Consider the following 23,820-nt stretch of genomic DNA (forward strand, 5'->3'; position numbering starts at 1 on the left):
CCTCTATAAATATTTAACATGTCTGTGGCCGTGTTTAAGAATATTGGATATATTCCTTTTGCCATATCGAAAGGCACTTGAGATTTTCTTATATTTTTTCTGTTTAACTTTGTTATTGGACAGATTTTTTAGTTGGCTAGAAAAAAATTATTTGTTAACCTTGCTTTGCAATTGTGCCAATTTTGTGCCCATTGTAATTCATGGTATTTATTTTTAATTCACTTTGATGCACTTTACTTTTTTTTTATACCATATCATCAATGTTCCAAATTAGCATATTTTACTTTTTTACTTCAATGGATTAGCCTGAATCTCTTCCTAAAATTCTTATTCATCCCTTAATACAGGTAAAAAAGTTTTGTCAATTATTCTCTTATAATGTTCCAATATTAATCTGAGCTAAAGTTGAATACTCTCATCATATTTTTAAATATTGAACAGTTTTAAAAATATTTTAAAATATATAAATTCAATAAGAAGAGCCATTGCTTAGAAACACAATTGTATTGATTTTAATTCTTATGGCATAAAAAAAAAAGTTCATTCAAGTACAAATAATAAGCACAATTTACTGCGTTGAAACTTGTTTTGAAATCTAAGCTTTACTGTGTTTCCCAGAATTGTGGAAAAAAATTTCCAAGCAGATAAATTGACAATGAGAAGCTGATGCATTTTTGCAATAAGGAAAAATTAAGTTTTGTGACAGCTCGTTTCTCGTATTACTGTACCTTTATGAATTCTGGATGTTTTAAAATACTCGAAGATGATCCAAAAATAAGATGGTGTACAAAATCTTCATGTTCATTTATGGATTTTGCAAGAGGAATTTTAAACATGGGTAGCCTTTATCATCAAGACATTTTTATGGCTTACGGTACAAGTCATTCATCACAAGATATTTAGCGTACCAGAATTCTTTCAAGCTATAGATAGATAAATAGATAGATATTTAATGCTCTAAAGCCACAGGGGCCATGACTAAAAAAATAACAAACAAGAAAACAACTTACACACATACAACAATAATTTCAACACACACCCCACCCCCTTTACAAAAATCTATCTATATGCGACATAACCAATTTTATATATTTTGCTATCATTCTTATTGTCCCATAATTTTTTGAGCCCATTAATGAAACCAGCCACTCACTTGTCCCCACATTACCTAAAAATAATTTTTTCCTTAATTCCTGTAATTCGGGACAAAGGCCCATGAAGTGAAGCAGATCCTTGCCATTTTCTTCACACATAGGGCATGAGTAAGGACCGTCGATTACCCTTACCCTCCCTAAATATTTCCTCCTTTCTCCAAGTGCTAGAAAATTACCCCTCCCTGATATATACTACTTAATTTCTTCACTATTTAAACCCGCTTTAAAATCAATATCATATCCCCAGACCTCCTTCCATTGCCGGTAAACGCCGAGGGACACCGAGGCTGCACCTTTACACTGCCATTTCTGAATCTCCTGATCTTCCAGCGCACCCTTTACTAATTTTGCTACATTTCCTATTTCCAGTCCTACCCCCTTCCCTTCGTTCCAAACACATGATAACCCATAACTGTTTAAAATTGATTTCACCTGGGAAGCCCATGAACTTTTCCTTCTATCCTGCAGCACCTCCAGATAAGCTGCATTTGTTAACCTATTATTCTGTAAACCAATCACCTTTTCGCTGTATCTTATCATTCTAACCAATCTTTTTACCCTCAATGAAAACAATCCTAGATCACCCTTTAACACCAGACTTAAATTTCCCGCTTAGCCCTAGAAGTCTCCTGAAATGTCCTAAATAAATTCTCTCTATTTTTTCCCCTTTTTCAAACCCCTTAACCTCCCAACCGTAACTCAATACTTGTCCTACCTTCGTCTAAAAAATTCTCTTCTGTAGCTTAATATCTGCCGTTCCTAGATACCTAAGGGGACTCTTCAATAACGCCCATGAAGTCTTCTGACCCTTCCAACTCGCTATTTGCACCTAATCACTCCGCCTCCCTGAACTTCTAAACTTACATCCCAAATAAATAAAACCCAAAACTTCTTTGATCTCTTTCCCTTTAAAATAAAACTTGTTCTTTTCCCTTTCTTTCTTTCCAAAAACTAATATAACCGATTTATCAATATGTAAAACTAATTTTTTACTCCCCAAATAACTATCCAAAATCCGTAAACAAAATATTTGATCAATTGTACTATAGTTTTCCCTAAACCCAACCTGACATTCAATTAATCTATCTTTATATTGCAACCATTTATCCATCCTATTAGACAGCACTCTACAAAATAACTTACTGATAGAACTTCCTAGACTTATCCCCCTGTAGTTATAGTGCAGGTTTCTTTCTCCTTTTTTTAACTAATGGGATCATAATCGATATCTGCCAATTTTGCGGCCATAGAGGTGTACTTAGAAATGCCGAGAATATCAATGCATGCACTGGCAGTATCCATGCTCTGGACCATTTCAACAGCTTAGTTGGTACTCCGTCGATGCCCGGTGCTGAGTTCCCTCTCATGCTTTTCAAGGCGTGCCATATTTCCTCCTGTCCAACCGGCTCCAGTAGTCTAGTGTCCTCTCAATCCAATTCAATATCGGCTGTCTCTTCTAAACTATCCATCTCCTCATCAGATCTCTTCGTCCTCTTCGGTGTATATCTCTTTGTATTTTTGTTCTATGTATTCTGGCCAGGTATCGGCGTGAGGGACTGAATCAGTCAACCTTCTATTTTCTGTTGATTTCCTAATTAACTTCCAGGACTCCTTTGTATCATTCACGCTAAATTTCTCCCGTATTTTTTGACGCTTTTCCTCTTGAAAACGTCTATTCCAGATCAACTGTACTATTAGCTTTAAGCAATCTAAAAGCTTCTAAAACCTCCTTCTTTTCCTCACATTCCATATAAAGAAAACTCATCAAACCAGTACTCCTACCATTTTTTCTCCTATATGCCAACTTAGTTCCTATCTTATACAAAACCCCCGACAAAAGATCAACAGAACATGCTATATCCCCTTCCCTTGCCATATCCTCACTCTTCTGAATAAATGAATCCAGCCCTCTATCTTCAACTAGTACCTTTTTCAACTTCTCCTCACTATCATTATCAAACCTTAAACCTTCCCTCCATTCAAGTTCATTATCCATCTTTTCCTTAACCCCAAATTTTTTTCGGCTCCTATCGCATCCTCTCCCCCCTAATTCAACCCTAATAAACATGTGATCCGACCCAGCCAGCGCCATCGCCTCAAAATCCACAAAACAAGAAAGAAGCCCCATACTAACAACCCCATAATCTATAACACTTGGAGATTTACCCGAAAAACATGTAAAATCCCCCACTCCTTTATCCTTCCATGTCCTCCCATTCAAAATAATCAAATTCTGCTTACTACAAAAATCCAATAATTTTTTACCACAATTATTCTTTCTCCGATGACCATCCTTACTCGTCCTCCTCATAACCGACGGCTCAATCATGTAAACTCCATTCATTTTTCTAGTTCGATATCCACCTCCTCGTCACGGGCTCCTTCATTTTCCCCTGTATAACCGTTAAAATCCCCTAGAAAAATAAAATAATCGGATGGAAACTGTTCTAAAAAACGATCCTTATCATTTTCTAATATCTCACAGGTATCTTCATCACTAAAAGTGCTAGTTTCCGGCGGTAAATACACTGAACAAACGATAAACGAGTTACTACCTAAAGATACTCGCACACACTAGATTACATGAAACACTTTTCAACCGAGATACATTTCGCCATCTTATCGTTATCAATAATGCCACTCCTCCATAAGTTCTACCATTCTGCGATCGCTTTCTTTGTGATCCAAAATAAGAAAAATCTATTCTCTCCTCTTTTTCCAGTCACGTTTCTACTAATGATACAACTGAAAAATCATGACATTTAAGAAGACACTCTACTTTAAGATACGAAAAACCCCGAACATTCCAATGCGCTAAATGACATTCGTAATTTGCGCTATGGCCCTGCTTATCCTATCCACGATCTGAGCCAATGGGTTGTGACGGGTTAAAGCCTAGGCTCCATGTTCTTAGGGTCGTCAGCTCTAACCGACTTGCTCTTCTGTCTTATGTGGTCATCGGGGCTAATAATTTGTTGGCTGTTACGTTTGGGAGCCTCCACAGGCCCGACAAAAGTTGATGTTGAGCCTTTTTTAGTGACCGGAATTTCATTGTTCACCCCATTTATTTCGTTATCACTTCTAAGCTCCTTCACTGAGTATATTCTATATATGACTATATTGTGCTGTTTATTCTTTTTTTTTTTTTTTTTTTTTTTTTTTTTTTTTTTTTACATGAATGCAAGATATTGAATGTTGATCTTTCATTTTCTTGGTTCTTAGTAAATTTTGTTATTATTATTATTATCATTTTAATATGGCAACTGTTAGAACTTTCAATTACGTCATAGATGAATTTACAAAGAAAATTTTTATCAGACAGTCTTAGGCTGGACAGTACCATTCTTTTCTTGATTTAAAATGTAATTAATAAACCATTGAAGCTTCTAACGGTATAAATATCATTTATCCGATGGTTCGTGGTATGAAAGTTAAGTGATAGATCAACTTTATCGGCTATAACTAAAACTGTAAGGACTAGAAATCTTAAAACAGTGTATCAATAAAAAAAAAAAAAAAAAAATTTTTTTACTCCCAAATGTATAAAACCTATTAAAGTTTTGTATGAAAAGTCAAGGACATAAAAAAATTTATAAGATTTTAGAAACTAAAAAACTTCTAGAAAGTGGCAAAATTTGATATGAGCACCATCAAGTTTGGTATATCAGAGAACCCACAAGAAGCTTCAGGATTCTATCTAAACGAAAATTATTAAAACATTTAATATTAAAACCCTTGTGTTAAATTTCAGTATCTTGTTGGCTTAAGAATATATAACTCCTACTTTTTCAATTTTTGCGCTGCTAAATCAAATTTTCATAACCCCAAGCAAGCAATCAATGTAAGTGTTTTTGAATTCTGGTAACTTTTGCAAACAAAATATTTATGATGATAAGAGATGGTACTGCTTCATCAAAATTCAGCTATTTCAAAACTGAAAAAAGCCACAAAATCATATGCGCAATTATTAGCCTTGCCATGTTACAAACCCTTACCTGCTGCATTTTAGTTCCTTGACCCTTTGAATTAGGGAGATACCTTTTTTTTCTTACAGCACTGTTTAAAAATCTTTTAAAAATTCGCACTGTTTAGAAACACCTTTTTTTCTTATCACTGTGGTTAAAAATTCGGTGGTGACCATGAGCCAAATTATCCCATCACAGTCACATCCTTCCTTATCTAACAGCTTAATATTTTTATTTTGCAATATGGAACTGCTTGACACCCAAAAATGTCAGTCTAATAAGCACTGTTTTTTTTGTTTTTTTTTAATTTAACATGTTTACTGTCGATGTATACACTTTGCTGTGATTATTACTGAACTTTAAATGTGCATGATCCACCCTTTTCATGTGTCATCTGGCTTACAACATAAATCAAAAGAATTCACCCTAGTAAGGATTCTTTCTTCCATACTATTTTTCTTTCTTTTTTTTAAATAAAAAAACTGGTCGAAGAATCTTCATGATCACAATAACTTGAATTACTGAAGTTATTTATGCCAAATATTTTTTTACATTGTAAAAATGAAAAAAAAAATCTGTGAACATAACCTTCCAGACACTTCATCACTTTTTCCGTGCTAATCCAAATTCCGTGCTAATCCGTGCTAACTTTTTCCGTGCTAGTCCAATCTTATATGAACAAGGTTTCCATGGTTACTTAAACTAATGATAACGTGTGCCTTTCCGTTTTACCAATAGCAGAATTTTTTTAGATCTCCTCCTAAAAATCAGTGTGTCTTCTGAAGAGTAGAATTTTCTTATATCTAGGAGGCTATATACTGTTTGTCACAAGTTTATATTGGCTTGTTCCTCCAACAGAGTCGTCAACCCTCCAAGCCTGTATCTGGTCTTACGTCATATCTCCACGCTAGCTCTTTTGAAAGTAGCTTATATGCACAACAAACAAATGCTAAGTGAAATCCATTAAACATTGATTTTTCATTGAGATGACCCAAAGGTGGGATCTGAAACTGGAATATTGGAGGCTCGTTGACATGGTTACAAAAATGAAATATGCTTTATACATTAAGAAATGGTCATGTTAGTTTTTTTATGATTATTAGCTGTATTTATCGTATTTCAGCCGTCTAGTTTTATCTTTAAAGTCAAAAAGGTTGTATATCAAAAAGCTTTATTAAGTAATAAGCTGAAGAACCAAAAATTTTTCACTGGAGTAAAAAATCCGTCTATCGCTTCATGTCCAAAATTGTCAATATACGAGGTAATGCTCAAAATACCGAATTGTATATGTATCGAGTAAGAAACATTCCTATGAATATTTCCTATACGTAAAATTTGGTTTTACTGTTTACTAACATTCACAATTGAATTCAAAGTCATAGGCAGTAGCATATAAATGGACAGACTGACTATCAAACTAAAAACACTCTTTCGTTTTTTTTTTCTTTTTATTTAGGTAATGAAGGGCTAAGAAAATCAGATAAGTGGTTTTACATACGCCTCAGGATAATTTAATTGTTTATATACTTTGAGATTTCTATGATTTTTGCAAAAACGAAGGATCAATTTTTCACAAAATTTTTCTCAAAATCCTTGGTTGATTCGTGAATGGAGTGTTACATTACTGCAACAGTAATGAGAGTTTAAGTGTTCTTATAGTATGTTTCTTTTTTTAATATCATTGTTTATTTTATGTTATATTTCTATGTATCTTAAAAATTAAATAGATTGCAGTATAATAAATAGTAGTAAGAAGTAATTTTGGTGTAAAAAATTATAGCACTATCGATTTCATAACATGCCGTTTTTTCTAAGCGATATGATATATGCCACTTACGATTGTTTTTGTTTATGGACATGATGAATTATTTGTTAATATATTATTATATTAAAAGTTATAATATTTTGACTTTTGCAATTCTAGGGAAGAGCGTTTTCTTATGCTGACAGCCAAAGGTACAGGATTGGTCCAAATTTTAAAGAGCTCCCGGTCAACTCTCCGCTTTCTTGCTCAACTGATAATTATTTAATTATGGGTCCGATGAATTCTAAATATATGCGAAAAGATGGCCCATCCCATTTTCCAAATTCTTATTCTGGGCCACAACCAGATAAAGAAAAGAAGTTTTTTTTCTCAAAAGCTATCCACCTCTGGACTTGTAGACAGGTAAGTTAAAATGTGTTTTTTAATTTTTAATCTTCTCGCATATCGACTGTACTGAACCAAGAGATCATAATTTACTAGTTTAGAATCCAAGGGGATCGTATTTTGAGCTTCTAGATCTGCGTATTATTAAGTTTTCTCCACAATTGTCTTACAATCTCATAAACCCTTCCCTAGCCTTCCTATTATTTTTCAACCTACTTATACTAATAAAATGATGACTAAGTATCACTACAATACAAAAAAAGAAAATTATCAAATAAATTCTATTTGAGAACTATGTGCCATAAGCGTGCTTGTGCGCAGGAATTGTTATATTTAATGTGTTCGGAAATGGGCAAAGTAGGAAGAGCTAAAATGCAAGCTAATTACATGTAAGACACACGTAACTATTAAACAGAATAAAAAAAGACATTATATTCTACTATGTATTCTATACATTAACTGCACTCTGTTACTTTCAAAAATGTGTTTGTTTCGACTGTCAAAAAACAAAATGTGCTTTCAAGTCCAAGTAAAAAGTTAGCCCACCTCGGGACTTATATAACTTAAACTTATTTTTCTAACACATTTAATAAACTAAGTTAAATGAAAAAAATTGTACTTGACCCTCCTTTAGAATGCCAATGAATTTTGTCCGTGTATATACTCCTGCTCAAGCATTAGGACGCATCTCAGACGTTGCGAAAATGAGTAGGTGTTTCGCCAAAAATTTTCTCAGTGGGTCTTCATCTTATAGAAATATTAGAAGAACTCTATTTCAATTCTTTTTTTTAAGAGCCAGACACGTCAATTCACGAAAATTCGGCGGGTGGAGCAAAATAATTTTTTCCAAATCTCGGGGGAGAGGAATTGGTCTTTTTTCAATCTGTTCAATAATGCAAAAAGGAGGTATTTTTCAATGAAAATGCTCACGAAAACGTATTTTTCATAATATAAGTGCGGATGGGGGGAGCGGATGGGGGGGGGGAATCCAGGGGGCAAATTCCTCACCAATTGGTGCCAATGTTCAGAATACACCTGGGTATATTTTACAGTAAGAATTAGAATGAAAATGTATATCAGAAAAAATTCTAGCCTCTATTGACTTTGGAGAATTTTGATGTCAGCCAGCGTGTTTAACGTAGAAAAAGAAACATACAAATGCTATTGTCTTTAAACCAACAATTTTTGCATTATTGCACTACAACTATTTTGTTGGCATTCATTTGTATCTACTAGAAATATTATAAAGTGACAAGAATAAAAGAATCCATGTTAAAAGTTTCTAGTTTTTAGCACATTTTTGAGCATTTTTCTAGTTGCCAATATGATTATCATTGAAAAGAACTTCTTTCTATTTGCCAATATAATTATCATTGAAAAGATCTTTCATATTAGAATATTCTTAAAACAAGGTAAACTTGAACGAGTTCGTAAGTTTTAGTTTTACTTTTCTATAATCCCTAAAAATTTTGGATAAATATTTTTTTGACCTAACGATAAGTTCGTAGTGATATATGTTATTAAAAATTGCTCTTGCTAGCAGCCCTCATCTCAGAGGGTGTTGATTTATTTATTTTCTTTTTTTTTTTTTTTGCATTACTAGACGAATTTTTTGAAATCAAAAACTAATTGAACAAGGTTCGATATTTTGCTATTCCCAAATAAGTTCCTGTAAGGTGCTTAATTCGTCGAATTGTTGCTCCGGCAATTGTTTAGTTCTCTGTTGTCTCAGTTTGTGTAAGGGTTTTCGAGTGTGTCTATTTTGCCAAGCAAAAAACATTGTGATTTACGTTGTTTGTATTGGTTAATAAATCATTTAAGACAAAAATCCTAATTATTCTGAAAATTGCCCTTTTTGAATCAGAAGATTAACAGTCGTTTTTGGCATATTTTTAAAAGAAACACTTTCAGCGTTCCCATTTTGGTTTCTCTGTCCTAGCAGAGCACAAATTGAAATATCGTCTTTGATATTTTGAATTGGATTTTTGGTAGATGATTTTTTAGTTATATGACAATCTTGCAGCATATAGGTAATGATGTCTTTGCGTTTCAATCCTAGATGAGCCTTGTAAAAGGGTATAGCCTGGGACGAATTGAAAACATTGTTTTTTTAAAATTTCGCTCAGAAAAATGTTTTGTTTGAAGTTTTCTAAGAGTTGCTTACCTTTTTCTCCCAGAATAGAATATTTTAAGGCTAAAGCTGAGTCAGAGCAAATGAACTTTTTATTTTCTAGAAATTGTGTTAAACAATAAATGATTTTGCCTTTTGGAGTTTTAGCCTCTGTTACATCTAAAATATTCACGACAATCAACCACGGTTTACAATAATTTTAACTGTTTAAGCCTTCCAGAAGCCAATCTTGTCCTTTTTAAATATTGCATCTCTGTTAAATCTTACCTTCAAAGCAATTCATTAACTCTTGACTTTTTAGATTTATAATGATATTCTCAAAATTATAGTCTTTTAAAAATGATAAGATTTCATTCAGATCAGATGCCAAATAATGCTTTTCTTGAATCCAATTTTATGAAGTCAAAGCTAAAGGCGCTCTCAATAATACCGATTTCAAGCTGTAGATTGCAATGGAACAACTAAATGAACTGAATGGATTAGCTGAAAACCTACTTTTATGAATTTTTTAGATGGACCCAACACAAGATATGGTGTTGTGCAAGTAATTATTGCACAACACAATATCACAATAGCACAACACAATAGCACAACACAATAACACAATATCACAACACAAGATGCACCCAACACAAGATATTGTCTATGTGCAAGTAAGCTCTTGAAGTTTGGAGAACATAGTTATTTAATTACTAGTGCATTGACAGAATTAAATCTACAAATTACCTTATTCACATAATAGCTACGATACGCTTGAATTTCCATTTAAACGCATTGAGCAGAAAAAACGATGGTAAAACTTTTCAGGAAACTTTATTTCAACTATATAAATGGCATAAGATAATTAAAAATCTATTAAAAGATTATGAGACGTTTATTTAGATCAAACCAGAGGACATTAGTATGTTGACAGATTTATAAAACAAGGAATTTGAGACAGTTAAATACCAATAGATACATCAAAAGAATCAGATTTTAATGCTGATTTCAAATATATAAGTTTCATCAAGTTGTTTGCATGTCAGAGACGTTAAAAATTTTTTATAAATTGCTTGATTTCTTTGAATCTACTGAAAAGTCTTCAATACGCTATAAAATCTAAAGTAGTTATTTCAACATTTGTTTCCCGTCCTCAGCTATCTGGCATTTGAGCATCTTGAGTCTTAGTACTGATCAAATATTCTACTAATAGGTGATTCAAATATTTACAAAACTTTGTGTCTATTTTTCATGAGAAATTATCAAACAGTTGGTGATAACGAACTGTAAGTAAAGAGCGACTCGGCTCAATGGTAACCGAAACTCTAAAAAACGAGATTTTGATATCAATAGATACATCAAAATAATCAGATGTTAATGCTGATTTCAATTATATAAGTTTCATCAAGTTTAGTCCCAACCATCAAAAGTTACACGCCTGTGAAAAGTTGGCTGATTTTCGAAAAAAGGGGGAAAGACCCCCTAAAAGCTATAGAACCATAATGAAAATCACACCATCAAATTCAGCGCATCAAAGAATCCTAATGTAGACGTTTCAAGCTCCTATCTGCAAAAATGTGGAATTTTGTTTTTTTTTGCCAGAAGAAAGATCACGGAAGCGTGTTTCTTTTTCCCAGGCTCATTGGAACTGAGGGCTCATTGGAACTGAAATGAAAAGTTCTAGTGCCCTTTTTAAGTGACCAAAAAATGGAGGGCAACTTGGCCCCCTCCCACGCTCATTTTTTCCCAGAGTCACCCGATCAAAATTTGAGGTGGCCATTTTTTTCAGCATGGTCGAAAATATGATGACTATGTCTTTTAGGATGACTTAATCCCAAAAAGTCCCTGGGGGAGGGCTGAAAGTTAAGAACTTTACCCAATGTCAACATATAGTATTGGTTTTTGGGAAGTATACAGAAGTTTTCAAGGTTTTTTTTCTGTTAGTGGGGGGGGGGTCGGGGGTTATTTGGGAGGATCTTTCCATGGAGAAAGTTTTCTTGAGGGAAGGGACATTGCTATGAAGGGGGCCCAGGATTTCCCAGCATTATTTAAAAAAAGATAAGAAATTTAATAAAAAAAACAAGTTTTTCAACTGAAAGTAAGGAGCAACATCAAAACTTAAAACAAACAGAAAATATTACGTATATGATTGGGTTCGCCCCTAGTCAATACCTCGCTCTTTAAGCCAAATATTTTTTAGTACTTTCATAAGAGCTATTTATTCTAATTAACGGCCTTTGTGATTAAGGGGTCATTTTTAAAGAATTGGAACAGAATTCGAACTTTAGCGCAAAGAGTGAAGTATTGACTAGGGGACGAACCCCCTAATATACGTATTGAAAATATATGAATATAGAAGTTTGTTACGTCAGTTAATTCGTAAGTTACGTATATTTATTACTAATAAAAACGTTCGTAAATAAAATTAAACAACTTTCGAGAAAGCCATTTAACCAAATAAAAGTAAAATTAATATGCAAATTTTCTTTTAATTATTAAGGTACGGTGAGCCAAAATCAAAACCTGCATTAATTAAAAAATGTTTAAAAATTAAATAAAAAACATGTTTTTTAACTGAAAGAAGGAGCCACGTTAAAACTTAAAACAAACAGAAATTATTCTGTATATGAAAGGGGATGTCCCCTCCTCAATGCCTCGCTCTTTACGCTGAAGTTTGAATTTCTCACAACTCTATTTTGTTTTAACAATAACAAGATATAGAGGGTAATAAGGAGGTAAATAAGTACTGCTCCCTGAAGTGAGCCTTTGGTTAACATCTTTTGGGATAAAGAGACTGAACCAACACAAGTTATAAAACTTGACATTTCAATGAAAGATTTTAAAAGAAATATTATCTTGGGGGTAGTCCAATGTATGCAAGCTTGTTTAAAATGATTTGGTGGTTCACATTGTCATATGCCCCTTCAAAATCTAGGAAAGCTGCAACTAGGACATTATTTTTTGAGAATCATTCATTTATTGTATTTGTTATCAAAATAAAAGCATCTGTTGAGGAGTGGTGTTTCCTGAATCCAGTTTGAGTGTGAGGGATCATATTATTTTTTTTCAACAAACCAGAGAAGTCTGTAATAAATCATTTTCTCCATTATTTTCCCCATCACAGGAGTAATCATTATGAGCCTATAGGACTCAGGGTTATCTTTGGGTTTATTTTTCTTTAGGATTGTTAGGAGGGACGAACATTTCCATATATTGGGGAACATAGATTATACTCAAGTATGATTATAACAGTTGAGATGTTCCTGTTTGCGTGAAGGGGTGGTATTCTTTATCCATGAAGACTATATAGTGTCATAGCTGCTGAGTGTTTTAGTCCTAATATGTTACATCGCTTTATTCATTTGCTGAATTGAATATGGAATAGTTATATACTCGGATCCTGGGCGTGGTTGGTAACTTGGGTTCATAGGAATTGGGGACATTTTGCTTCGATTATTTGATGTTAGCTTATTAACAAAAAGAGTGGCAAATAGCTTAGCTTTTTCATTATCATTGTCATAATGGGTATTATTATGTATAAGCTCATACAGGAGTGGGTTGGGAGAAGTCTTTTTCCGACAGATGTGGCTTATGACTTTATGTATAATTGGCTCATGTGTTTCTCTGGAGAGATTATTTGCATAATTATTCCAGTATTTATATTTAGCATCTATTATAGTCCTTTTTAGATTAGATTCTGCTTGTAATTTTTTTAAATATGTAGTAGGTGATGGTTTTTTTTATGAATGCTCTCCTAGCTGCCTTTTTTGTTCTCCATTTATTTTGGCACTCATTTGTCCACCATGCTTTAGGAATGTGTTTAGGGAAGGTTTTCTTGGGTGTTGTCCTGGGGATAGCATGATTAGCTGTATTTATTAGTAAAGATGCCAAGACTTTAGCATATGTGTCAACTGTTGTGTTTGAAATACATGAATTTTGGGTGAAACTTGTAATTTCATCATTTAGCTTATTTTGGAACATAGACCAATTTGCTTTAGTGTTGATATATTTGGACGTATGTGATAGTTTCAGCAGGTTCATTTAGGGAGCTAACTATAGCAAAGTGGTCAGTACATAGACTATCAATTTTATTTATATAAATTTTATTCAAAATATTTAATGACACAATTTGTAGGTCAATTGTGGAGAATCTACCACTTTTGGGGTTGAAATATGTATTCAGGTTTGGAGGGGTAGCGACAGCTAATTCAGTATTATTTGAAGTCATATGCTCAATCAATTTACCAGCTTTATTTGCTGGTTTATTCCCCCACAAAAGGCTGTGGGCATTGAGATCTCCACAAATAATGATATTTTTTAACATATTAGAATTATTTATATATTTAAAGAAATCCATGGCATCTGTAGTTTGGCCATTAGGGTTATAAAAGCCTATTATGTAGGTTTTTGTATTATTCAGCCAGACACTGATACCGATTGCATCAACATCACTTGCAAAATCTAGAAAGTTGATGCCACATAATTTAATATTATTTTTAACTAATAAAGCTACTCCACCTCCCTTTCTCTCTGATGATCTATCCTTTCTCAGGATAGTATATCCCAGAGACTTAATTTGATGATTTTGGGTTAAATGAGTTTCCTGGAGGCAAGCAATTTCATTGGAATTATTATTCATAAAAAATATTAGTTCATTTAGCTTATTTTCTGTGAGTGATCTTACGTTCCACTGGAGTATTGATATGTGTTGTGTTGTTGATTTATTTTTCATATGACTGTGTATCAATGTTCAGCTTTGTTAAAAGTAAAGCAACATTTTTTTTTGCTTGAATGAGCATATCATCAGGGATGTAGATTTTTGCCGATTCTGAAATTATTTTTGGTTTCTGTAGTTGATGTATGTTCATGGCCTGAACTGCATTACAGTTTAGAATGAATAAGCATATATTTGGGAATTGCATGTTTGGTTGTGCATCCTGTTTGTCAGTTAAGGGATTAATTCCTGGTAGTGTTTCTTCTTGGGAGGGGGGGCAGGCGGACCTCATCTCCCCGGACAGGGAGGCGTGGGGAATTGGTGATTCCGTCTGAGCGGGATGGGAGCGAGGGGGCGTAGAGGCTGGTGTTGTATCCGGGGTCCTTGATGCAGGGGGGGCGAGTGACGGGGGGGTTGCGGTTGGTTTCATTACGGCTTTATTTAGTATTGTTGGGCAGCATTTGCTTCCATTGCTGCAAAGGGGTATGAAACGGCCTTCTCTGTTGCTATTTGGAGTGTTAGTGATCTTTTCTTATATGCAGGGCATAGTGATTTATGGGTAGATTCATGTGGGCCTTTGCAATTGATAGATGTAAGCTGAGTGTTTTTGCAAGTTTTCAACTGCTTATGATAGAATGCTTTATAATCGCTCCACTTTCGGATAAACTCGATGTATTTGTTTGTTGTGTGCCCTAGCTTCAAACTCTTCTGAAGCTGGATAGGCTTTGGTTTCTGTTCCTTGTGCGGTTTCCTATTTGCCCAAATAGGAATTACTTTTCAGGGATTGTTATTTTTCCTTCAGTGTAAATAAGAAGGATCTACTTGTTTTTAGGCCATTAGAGTTAATTTACCAAGTTGGGTAACATCTTCAACTGGGATTGTGTTTCCAGGCCTATCTGAGAGCCGTTCTTTTAACTCCTGAATGGGTATTTCTGGGGGAATATTATAAACTACTATTTTTGTTGGTGATTATTTTGGGTTCCATTTAGATGCAGTAACTGGGGCATTCAGAACGAATTTTAGATTAATTATTGTGTCTGCTGATTTCTGATCTGGGAGAGCTATTAGCAGAGATCCATCATGGTGAATATTAAGAGAAAACAAAAATTCTATCAACTTGAAAATTGAAACTCTTATTACATTAATCTTTTTTACTTCAAAGGGGGTAATAGGAGAAATTTTAAGGTAAATTCCTAAGTTTTGGGAGGGAGGATCTTGGGCAGGGAGAGGGGAATGCTTTTGATTGGGGAGATTTTTTCCCTTTTTTTAGAGCTTCTAGAAAGGACCTCTTGAAACCCATTTTCATTATTTATAGTGACATTGGCCCCTACACTGATCATTGTCCTATTCTCAGAATTGGAGCTATCATGTGAACTTTCTGATAGTGAGCTTGACCAGCCAGGATGGGTATCAGTTTCACTGGTATTTGGGGTGGGATCTAAAGGGACTTTTTTTTGGAGGATTTCTAAGCATTGCCTATTGGAATAAGCTTTAAACTAAAACAAAAAAGGATATTACAATTATAACAAACCGTCTGCACTCTACTGTGGGGAAATTTTCAGGATCAAAAGAAACACCGCAGTATGGCCCTGAGAAGGATTTGAGCACGATTGGTTCGGTACAACTACTGATTAATTGAGATAATAATTCACAAGAAATTTATTTTAAATTTCTTAAAATGTTGCTGCTGTTGCAATTGAATTTTTAAACAAAGAAAGTTTTATATATATATATATATATATATATATATATATATATATATATATATATATATATATATATATATATATATATATATATATATATATATATATATATATATATATATATATATATATATATATATATATACAGCGTTGTGCCCTACCAGGCGTCAGTTTGATCTTGGTTTTTGCTCATATTTTGTCAAGCTAAAAACGTATGTCTAATTTTTTTATTCTTTTCCTTAATTTTTAAAACATAATCCTAACTAAGGGGTAAGATTCTAATTTTGCCTAAGTCTATAATGATCATCCTGTGTCTGTTCCATTGGTTGTATTCTATTAGGTCTTATCATATTAGGAATTTTGCTTGCTTTGCTTTCATAATAATGAAACTTAACTTTTAGCTTAAACCTGAATGGGTATTTTGTCAAGATACCAGAATTTATGAATTAAAAATATTGATCTTCTAATAAATCAACAAATAATTAATAAATAATCAACAAATAATTCTACATAAATTACAAATAAATGGCTTAAATGGAATAGTAAAATTAATAGTAATTAGTAAAAATATTAGTAAAATAGTAACCATTTTTTTTATATTAAAACTCTTGGTTTTTCTATACCAGTATAGAATCATATTTTCGTACCACTCACTGTCTGAAATATGATCAGTCTAAAGGTCTCATGATTAATCTGGTGGCCGGCATTTACTCCCCCCCCCGCGATTACTCCCTTGGAAAATACCCCCAGTGGCAAAAAAGATTTTCCAAATTTGAGAATTCACAAAATGTATTTCTCCTCCAATCTCCGCTATTCTAGTATCTTGCTTCCCCCTGGAAAATTTTCTGTGGGCGCCCTTGAGCTTAAGTGACTCTAGAGGCAAATGACATTAAATCTCTTCGTCCATCATTATCAAGAAGACCTGGAAGCTGTAGTCTTGAAATTATTCTGCAATCTTCAGGACACTAATGGTCACTAACACACTACAAAGACCTCTTAGATGAAGTATTGACATGGCTCAAAATGAACAAGGGGGGCTCATTGTCCTACAATAGCTCTTCAGCATCCCCAAAAAGTTTCAACTTAATGCCAACAGCTGTTCCTTAGACATTGTTGATATGCCCTTTTGACAACCAGCATGCATACAATGTGTTTCATTGTGTTGAGCATCCTTCTTAAAAGCTATGGGGGGTTATGCAATCCCCACCAGCATAATTATTTGACTTTTAGACTATTTTGAACAAGATGGTTTTTTCAAAATTTTTATAGAATGTTTTTGGAGAAGGGTACCTAAAAAGGGCCTGGTAGGGACTGGCAGCCCTCCAACCACTTTTGAACATCTCCCTCAACATGTCATAGTTTTCAACTTGGCACCCTCCGTCATTCTTAAAATATAACATATTCCTCCTTATTGATAGACTGTAGGCACATAGCACCTTTTGATTTAGTTTCAAATACCCCTCAACATTGCCCAAAGTTTCACCTTAATACCCATAGTGTTTTTGGATACACCCAGAATCAAACATTTCCTCCTTTTTCCAATGATAACTCTGCATGTAAACAATGGGCAATAGCATAATTTACAGTCCTTGCCCAAGGTCTGTGGGGGTGTGAGCGGTACCCAAATAGGCCAAAGAGGGAGGGGGGCTGGTTACCCTTCAATCTCTCTTCTATACACCTTGAGACTTTCAACTGAATACCCTCAGCCATCACCTTAATAAGGTATTATCTTGTAGGTGGTGGTTGGTGATGTTGAGCAGATGCAGTCGGTGATTTAACAATGCTATTGTTAAATCACTCACTGCATTTAACAATAGCATTGTTAAACCTCAGTCTAATGCCTTGACTACATGTATTCTTCTTGGGATCGACGTCTCCTTGATTTGTTATGCAGATGACGTCTTTAATCTAAGTCTTTTTCAGTGTGGCCTGGAAGAAAATTTTCTGCAACTCCAGAGAACTTATCATAAAATAGGCTTCCACTTTAACGCTGACAAATCTACTGTGTTGTTGTTTAATTCAAAAGAAAGTGAACACGCGCCAGTTCGCTTAGGTAATGCTAAAGTTGAGCTAGTTAATTCTATTGTGTATCTAGTTCTCCCGTTTGGGCATTCAATTACTGAAACCTACGGCTTCTTATGGCTCATTTCCACAAACGCGCGTCGAGCACCTACAGCCGTATTGCTGCAAATAGGCAGACATTTGATCGCCAAATTCTATCACAACTTTATATCGCTATGGTGTTCCCTCATTTGCTGTACTTGGACCCGTGCTGGCGAATTTTTACTCTGAGTGATAGGCATAATCATCAAGCTACACATTAGAGGTTTGCAAAGTTTTTGCTGCAGGTGCCCCTGTGGACAAGCAATCGGTACATGTCTAGGAGGTTTAATATAGTTGACCCAGAGGATCCTATAGGAGTGCAAATCTGGCGTTTTAATTTGTGCATTTTCGGCCACCCGTGGGCTGAATTGCTACGACAGTAATGGACTGGCAAGTTTGTCTTGTTGACTTTGTATGGCTTTTTTATTTTGTGTTACTTATTTTGAAGTGGTGTTTTCTTTTGTTTTCTTGTTGTTTTGCTCCATCTGGCTTTGTTTTTGATGGGTTAGTAAACTATATAAATAATGCATTGGCTGCATCCCATCCTTGAAGCCATGGCTTGGATAACCATTTCTTATATAATGCTGATATTCCCTTTTCACAATCCAGCAAGCACATAGTGGGTTTTGATAATGTTTAGTATCCCTCTCAGCATTTCCCTAACGTTTCAACTTAATACTCTAAGCCTTTTTGGAGACCCAGGATCAAAGATGCCCTTTTTTCTAATAAAAAACCCCATGTGTTTACAATCAGCAACTTTTGTAACTTGCAGCCAACCCTTGGGGTAGTCAACCCAAGAGGCAAAGTTATTTGGCCTTCGAACAGTTTTGATCAAAATGACTATCTCAAAATTTTGATCAAATCTATTTGGGGAAAAAAGACTCAGGTGAGGGGGGCTTGTTGCCCTCCAGTCACATTTGGCTCCTAAAAAGAGCATTAGAACTTTTGATTTTCAGTCGAATGAACCCCACCCCCAAAGTTTATACAACCACATGTTCCATAAAAAACCTCATAACTTCTGTTGGTGAAATGATGAGCAAAGTGAAGTAACTTTGTCTAAAATTTCATCCCATTGTTTTTTCTTCTAAAATGGTATATGAACCCATTTATTGTCTATTTCTGAATCAATTGGTTCTTGTAAACGAAATGTAAATAGATAACATGGTAACAAAAAATTCATAGATTCATTTGTGGTAACAGAAAATCTAAATTTATAGCATCCAAAGGGGTGCTAAAAGCTGTCAACTCTGAGAGTTCATCATCAAGGCACAATGACCAATATCCATTCTGAGCATCAAGATTTGAAAAGTATATAGCACCATTGTGCTTCTAAATTGCTTCATCAAAAGTTGGCATTGGATGGTATAATGGGCAACTTGCATAACATACACCCCTTGCCCTGGGGTTTTTTTCAACCCTTGAGATAGTTATTTATATTTTGACTATTTTGAACAAAACAACCATCTAAAAATTTAAGACTGGATGAATTTGGGTAAAAAAGCATTAGGGGAGGAGAGGGGCGGGGGATTGTTCCCCTTCAATCATATCCGACTCTTAAAAAATGCACTAGAACTTACGATTTCCAATTGAATGAGCTGCCTCTATAGTTTATACAGCCACCCCTTCCATGTGAAGTGCCTCTGGTAAAAAAAATTAACAATAATACACTGAAGCTTTATGGCCATTTACTACAGGGAATGCAATTGCATTACCTTGTTACCTTTGATTTCCAAATATCATGATTGGTTTTCTGACATTGTACCCCACCTCATTCCCTGAATGGTTGAATTACAGCCCTAATACTACATTTATCTATTAGTTGGAATGTTCTCAAATGTCATAGGCTCTTTGTTGAAACAGGATCCTGTATCTTTGACTTGAAGCAATCTATTTTGCCTTCAATTATTTGCAGTATTTACCGTACCAAAACATTATTTTAAATGATTTTTTTTAAAGTGGAAAAGAATAGAAGGAAACTGATTATTAAATTAATAGAAATAAGCCTCATATTTTAAAGTAAGAATTTTACTGGGTAAAATTCTAGATAAGGGGGTTCTTGCAAAGTATGGTAGTTGAGTTAGGCGAATGAAACTTCTAGGTACGAATCCAGAGCCTAAAAAATACACAGGGGAAGTATTTTGAAGTACCTTCCTCCTCTTCATCCCTCTTCAAAGGGCATTGACCTTTGATGACCTTTTACAATCTTTTTGGTATGGTATACATATTAAGCCTTGAAATATATATCTTCTGCTAAAATGAGACACAAGCAGGGGCGTCCCGTGGCTCAATTTATTGGGAGGGGCAATCTTCGAAAATTTTACTAAATCACTACCTGATTTATGCCAAATTTTCTGCAGAAATCAAGAATTTTGCTAAATTTTGGCCAATTTTACAAAATTTCTGCCAAAATTTGAGCCTTTGGCGAAAATCGTACCAAATGCCAAAAATTTCTTTGGGGCTGCGCCCCTCCCCCCGCTCGGGACACCCCTGGACAAAAGGAAAGTGTTTTGAGCTTCATATATTCACTTAATGCTGATATATATGGTTTTAAAGATTTGCAAATCTACTCTTAAATTTAGGAAAAGACCAAAGATAAGCCTTAAAATCCCACTGAAAAACTACAAACTGCATTTTTCAAAAACTAGAACCAATGAAAAAATAAACTGAAAACCAATATTAAGGAAAAATGCTTTTTGTCAAAATTGTATTATGTTATCTTCTAAGCCCTGGACACAGGGAAAGAGTAGGGATAGTAGCTTGACAATACTTCCTAGGGTACAGTTTAGGGTCAAGACTAACTGCTGAAAGGTTTATTTGTGTAAAAAACTAGGCTACAGTACTTTCCAAGATAGCAAGAAACCCTTAATCCTGAATTTTGCATTTACTGTTTTAATTTAATTTTGTGTAAATCCTAGGATTGTATCTGGGACCATCAAAAAGGTAGCATTAATTGTTACAATTGGAAACAAGAATTTTTGAAAAAGCATAAATTACAGAGCCTAATGGTACTACATATATTTGTTTAGCATATTTTCTTTAGAGGAACCCTAACTACTGAGTTTAAAGGTATCAGTTTATGGTTTCTACTCTCCTGAAGAAAACACTATACAGTTCTCCCAAACCTCCTCACTCTTTATGCTGATGATTGAAAACTTGTTGTTAAAGCAGCCATACCCTGTGACCTGGCTAATTACAGACCTATTTCTATCCTCTCAGTTTTTTCAAAAGTTTTTGAAAAACCTATGCAACAGCAGCTACTCCAGTTTCTGGAGAAGAAAGGGTTTCTTAATAATCGCCAGTTTGGGTTCAGACCAGGGCACTCCACACAGGATGCAATAACGGCGTTAAGTTTATGGATAAACAAAGCTTTGGAGTCTGGTCTACTACCTACAGTGGTTCTGCTTGATATCAGGAAAGCATTTGATAGCATGTACCATTCAATTCTCCTTGGGAAACTGGAACATATAGGAATAAGAGGTGAAGCTCTGGATTGGTTCAGATCATATCTGAGGGACCGCAGGATTTATTTGGGAGAAGATCCTGGAAACGATGTGCTCATTAACTGCAGTGTCCCCCAGGGCTCAATATTAGGACCATTACTTTTCCTGATCCATGTTAACGATCTGAGTCAAGTGCTGAACCTGGCACAAACAAATCTTTGCTGCTGTAAATTGTGCCAGGATGAAAACTCCCTCCAGTCGAAAGGTGAAGATGATGAGCTTGTGGTCTTTGCTGATGACACCACGTTTGGGTGCTGTGAAACGGATAAGACAACACTCATTTCTAAACTAAGGGAGGTTCTGGAGGGGAAGTATCTCTGGATGGATGCTAACCAACTTGTTATTAATGTTGAGAAATCTTGCGTTCTATTTTTTTCCTGGGGGGGAAGTGTCCATCTGGAGATATGTGGTATCCAGACATCCAGAGGTGTGATTAGTTGACCAGAAAAGCATTTTGCAAAATACCTAGGAATCCTCCTTGATGAGAACCTATCATTCATGCATCATATTCAAGCAGTAGAGTTGAAGCTATCCCGGAATTTTGGAATAATAAAAAAACTGAAAAGGGCTTTGCTGCAGAAAGTGCTGGTCCTCCTGTACAATGCTCTTATAAAACCCCATTTGCTGTATTGTGCAATGATCTGGCAATCAACTTTAAAATCCCACCTGCGAAAACTGAATTCAATTCATCAACGATGCCTGATATTAATTGGAAAAAATGAAGAGTACTTGTCATTGGGGTCCCTGTATCAATTATCATGCTTGACGTTTGTGTTCAAGTTTTTAGCTGGAGAGCTGCCATCTGCGTTTAAAAGATTATTTCGACCTATTTCAGACCAGCATAATTTGCATACCTGATCATCATCAAACCTGCAAATACCCCTCACCCCTACCATGCAATCAGATTTCACTCCTAACTAGCTTGTGCAAAGATATGGAACCTGATCCCAGAAGAGCTGAGAGGTAGGAGCTCCCTCGCATTATTTAAAAAAAAGTAAAAAATCATTTAATAGCTTTACAACTGAATAGTAAAAAAAAGAAAAAAAAAAAAAAAAAAAAAAAAAAATTAAATGTAAGTAGTAAATTTAAATTACAAATGTATGATTTTTAAATATGACGGGGTGGTTTCCCGTGAGGGTAAGAAACGGGAAGGTAATAGTTTTAGTTATTTGGTAAATGAGGGGTATGGTTGTGTCTGAGATTAGGAGTGGTGACCATTCTGTGTATTATGTTAAATTGTAATGATTTTGGTTCTTAGCGACCAGGAATGGACTGAGTATTTTGATTATGTGTTATTTATTATTTTCATTTATTAATAAACCCATTGAACATTAATAAAATATATATAAAACACATACAGGTAAAAGCCTCCAGCTTATTCTTAACAAGGGCCTTGTAAAAAACAAATCATAGTGTCATCACCATTATCAAAGCCACTCTTTAAAGTGTAAACACAAAGACCACAAAGTTTTTTTTTATTTTTGATATGGTAAATATACATAACACACAGATATCCAAACTTTCACTTGTGCCACTCAGATTTAGCGAAAAGAGGAGTGGTTATTCCATTAGTCAACAGGGTTTTTAGAATTTGTTCTCCAGAATATCTGAATTATTGTATTTAAGATATATCTTATTTTGTAATAGTTTCCAATTAAATTTGTAAATGAAATAATAAAAAAAGACACAGTAATAAAGTAAACACAGCACAACAGTCTTCTGAATCCAAAATGACAAATAGTTGTATACACTTTATGTACTAGGACCAAGAGGAAAACTTAATTTTTTTTTTTACATAAATATAAAAATTCTAAATTGCTTTGAATCAATTAGACCATTGAGCAGCTTTCTGAATTCTGGAAAAGATCAGAATTGTGGCAATTTAGGAAGTGGTGTTTATAGAATTCCTTATTCTTGTGAAAAATTTTACATTGGCTAAACCTATGAACATTTTGTGGAACACTTTGTTATTGAGCCCCATAATTCTATCAATAAGGCTCTAAAATTTAGAAAAACTTTGGAAATTTTTGTTCCTGCTTTGGCAGAGCATATTTTCCACCACCCTCATCATTTTGTACAGTTTGGGGAGGTCACAGCAATCTCCAATGATAGAGGCTTAATACAATGAGCTAGAGAAACCATTGAAAAAAAACAACATATTTTTGCTGATTTTTCCATAAACAGAGACATGAGAAGTTGCTTCAATGAGAACACTAAAGTGAGTTGCTTTAGCCTTATCACAGAAGCAACCCTATTTAGCTTCTGTGTTGCTCAACCACAGTAGCAACAATTGTATATATAGATATTTGTAGTTTTTATTTCTTAGATTTGAATTTAGATTATTTTAGTTCTATATTTGTTTTCTTAGTGTTGAAAAAGTCTTGCTTCATACAGGTGAAATATCTGTGTTGCTTTGGTT

General features: G+C 34.5%; 1 protein-coding gene across 1 annotated transcript in view; it reads left to right on the forward strand.

The window, feature by feature from the left end:
• LOC148955160 (catalase-like) overlaps positions 1-23,820 on the forward strand; it is a 73,335-nt gene that overhangs the window by 26,983 nt on the left and 22,532 nt on the right. Inside the window, exon 5 of the mRNA XM_089106295.1 lies at positions 7,044-7,286. Coding sequence (XP_088962421.1) covers positions 7,044-7,286 — 243 coding nt within the window. The remainder of the gene's footprint in view (positions 1-7,043; positions 7,287-23,820) is intronic.

The sequence above is a fragment of the Artemia sp. Qi Xiang Cuo genome, chromosome 2 (assembly GCF_049724085.1).
Source record: "Artemia sp. Qi Xiang Cuo chromosome 2, ASM4972408v1, whole genome shotgun sequence".
NCBI lineage: Eukaryota > Metazoa > Arthropoda > Branchiopoda > Anostraca > Artemiidae > Artemia > Artemia sp. Qi Xiang Cuo.